We start from the raw sequence: 2,628 nt of genomic DNA, 5'->3' as shown, positions 1-2,628 counted from the left end.
GGGGGGATGGGGAGATGGGGGCTGGGGGAGTGGGCCCTCACTATAGACTCAGGGCTAAAGTTCTTATCATGGATTTATCTTCTGCAGTCTCCCCATGCATCGTCATGCCCTTTATAATGCATGCTCTGAAGCTCATTTTATTCATTGCTCACAGAACAGATCAAGCAGCCAGTGAGATTGTTCAGCCAGTAAAGGCACTTGTTGCCAAGCCTGATGACCTGGGTTCAATCTCCAATATGCATGTGGAAGGAAAGGACTGGAGACAACTGATTCCCACAAGCTGTCCTGCGACTTCCACATATGCTTTGCCCAAACACACACATGCACGCACGTGCACACACACACACACACACACACACACACACACTAAATAAATAAATAAATAAATAAATAAATGTAATTTAAAAATTAACAGTAACTAACCAAACAATAGACCTAAAACTGAAAAGGTTTGAAAAGGTGATCTCACCTCCTCCCTATCCCATCCAGGTCAGGAGTCTTGCGCACAGCATCCTGGGTATTCAGGCACTCACTAGCACACCAGGCAAGCAGTGAGCACAAGGTATTCCCCAGCTGTAGCCCAAACCACTCAAAAGCCCATTGCCTTTAATCAAGTGGCATAAAAGGGCCATGAAAACACTAAGGGAAAAATAAGAGCAGAACTGGAGGGGATTGCAGGTTGATTCGGCTGACTTTACAAGAGGCAGCATGAGAGGCTGAAAGCGAAGAGCCAAGGAGATGAGGATTCAGAGACCGGCGAGCATCTGACCTCTCTGGGGACATCAGGCTCCGAGCTGAAGAGGATGCTTGGTTCTGTGAGGATCTAGTGTGACAGAGTTGAGGAGGGGGAAACTCCAAGCCCAGGCAGAGCCCAGCCTGGGGGACTGCTTCCTCCTGGTGGGGGCCCTGAGTGACTGTTCTGAGCACGCCTAGCTTATTGCCCCTGCTCAGCACCGGGAAGCTACTTACTATAAAGACAGAGGATTCGAGCCCAGGCTGCTGATGGAAGGTTAGCACCTGTCAGGGGGCAGGGCTGTTCAGTGGTTATCTACCCTACTCAGGTATCTCCCTGAGTCTCCCTTGTGCCCCCCCACCCCCACACACACAAAAAAAAAAACTCCAGTGGTCTACACTCTTCAGAGCCTCGGGCGGCGGTAGTCAACACACACACACTCACTCACCCACTATCTCGTTCTCCTCCAGATTGATAGTCTCCAGTGCAGGCAAGGTGGTCAGCTGCTCTGGGAAGTCTTGAAACTGGTTCCGGGACAGGTCGATGGCCCTGAGGTGCTGCAGGCTGCTGACCTCGTTGGGGAGGCGATAGAGGTAGTTGCCCTCCAGGCGTAGCTCTGCAACAGGATTGAAGAAGGAACAGTTAGGAGGGAAGGGAGGCCACCAGAGGCCACCAGGCCTGTTCCTGGTTCGGCAGCCAGGAGGACACTGAGAAAGACCCAGCCTCACAGGAAGGCTCCAAAAAAGGATGGCTCCAGGTCTGTTTGCACCCACCACTGCCCAGGGCCTCTTCTGCCATTATTCCAGCAGAGGTACCCCGCTTTGGCTATGTAGGAGGATTTCCTGACAGAAGCTGGGGCCCAAATATAAAAGTGTGATGGCTCCCTCAGATGGGCCTTGCGAATGTGTTAGGATATGCCCAAGTGTCACGAGGATGGCTGGGGGAAAGCCTGGTTCTGTCATGGGTCCTTCTTCCCCACACAGCTACTACCAACCAGATGTGAACAGGTTCTTCCCCTGAAGGGGTCACTGCAAAGCTGATCAGTGGCCTGTGCGAGGGACCCTCATGAGGAGGCTCAGACAACACTGAGAGATGAACCAGGCCAGAGGCTGAGAGAGATGGAGCAGGCCAGAGGCTGAGAGAGATGGAGCAGGCCAGAGGCTGAGAGAGATGGAGCAGGCCAGAGGCTGAGAGAGATGGACCAGGCTAGAGGCTGGGAGAGACATGGACCAGGGCAGAAGCTGAGAGAGATGGAGTGGGCCAGCGGCTGAGAGAGATGGACCAGGCTTGAGGCTGAGAGACATGGACCAGGGCAGGGGCTGAGAGAGATGGACCCAGAGAAGAAGCTGAAGCTGAAAAACTTCACAGAAAAGTCTCCTGGGCCAGGCATCATGGCACACACCTTTAATCTGAACACTCAAGAGTCTTAGGCAAGTAGATCTCTGTGAGTTCAAGGACAGCCTGGTCTACAGAGTGAGTTCCAGGTCAGCCAGAACTGCCTAGGGAGACCCAACAACAACAACAACAACAACAACATCAACTGAAAAGAAAGAAAAGAAGAAAGCTCCCACTGTTGGCTGTTTTCAAGAACTCCCCTGCTGCGCCACACCACACTTGAGATTTTTTTTTTCCTGCCTTTTACTTCTTTAACTCAAAGAAAAACAAACCCCATCAAGATCCCTAGACCGTGACAGTAACAGAAAACAAGGAAATAATGACCACAGACAATAGGAAGCAGCTTCACACAGGGAGGCGGGGATGCTAATGAATTGGAGGAGATAGATGCTTTGCAAACCGCTTCAGATGTTCTACAACTTGACTAACCCAAGAGGTTTCTATTTTGCGATGACTCATTTATTAGCTCGGTCCATGTTATACGTGTCTCTGTTTTTTTT

At 51.2% G+C, this 2,628-nt stretch overlaps 1 protein-coding gene across 1 annotated transcript in view; it reads right to left on the bottom strand.

The window, feature by feature from the left end:
- Positions 1–2,628, bottom strand: part of Lrrc20 (leucine rich repeat containing 20) — a 104,912-nt gene that overhangs the window by 29,778 nt on the left and 72,506 nt on the right. The window contains exon 4 of the mRNA XM_031347829.1: positions 1,182–1,349. Coding sequence (XP_031203689.1) covers positions 1,182–1,349 — 168 coding nt within the window. The remainder of the gene's footprint in view (positions 1–1,181; positions 1,350–2,628) is intronic.

This window comes from Mastomys coucha, unplaced genomic scaffold, assembly GCF_008632895.1.
Source record: "Mastomys coucha isolate ucsf_1 unplaced genomic scaffold, UCSF_Mcou_1 pScaffold3, whole genome shotgun sequence".
NCBI lineage: Eukaryota > Metazoa > Chordata > Mammalia > Rodentia > Muridae > Mastomys > Mastomys coucha.
Note: the sequence above shows the minus strand (reverse complement) of the source record. Positions and strands in the feature narration are given on the sequence as shown.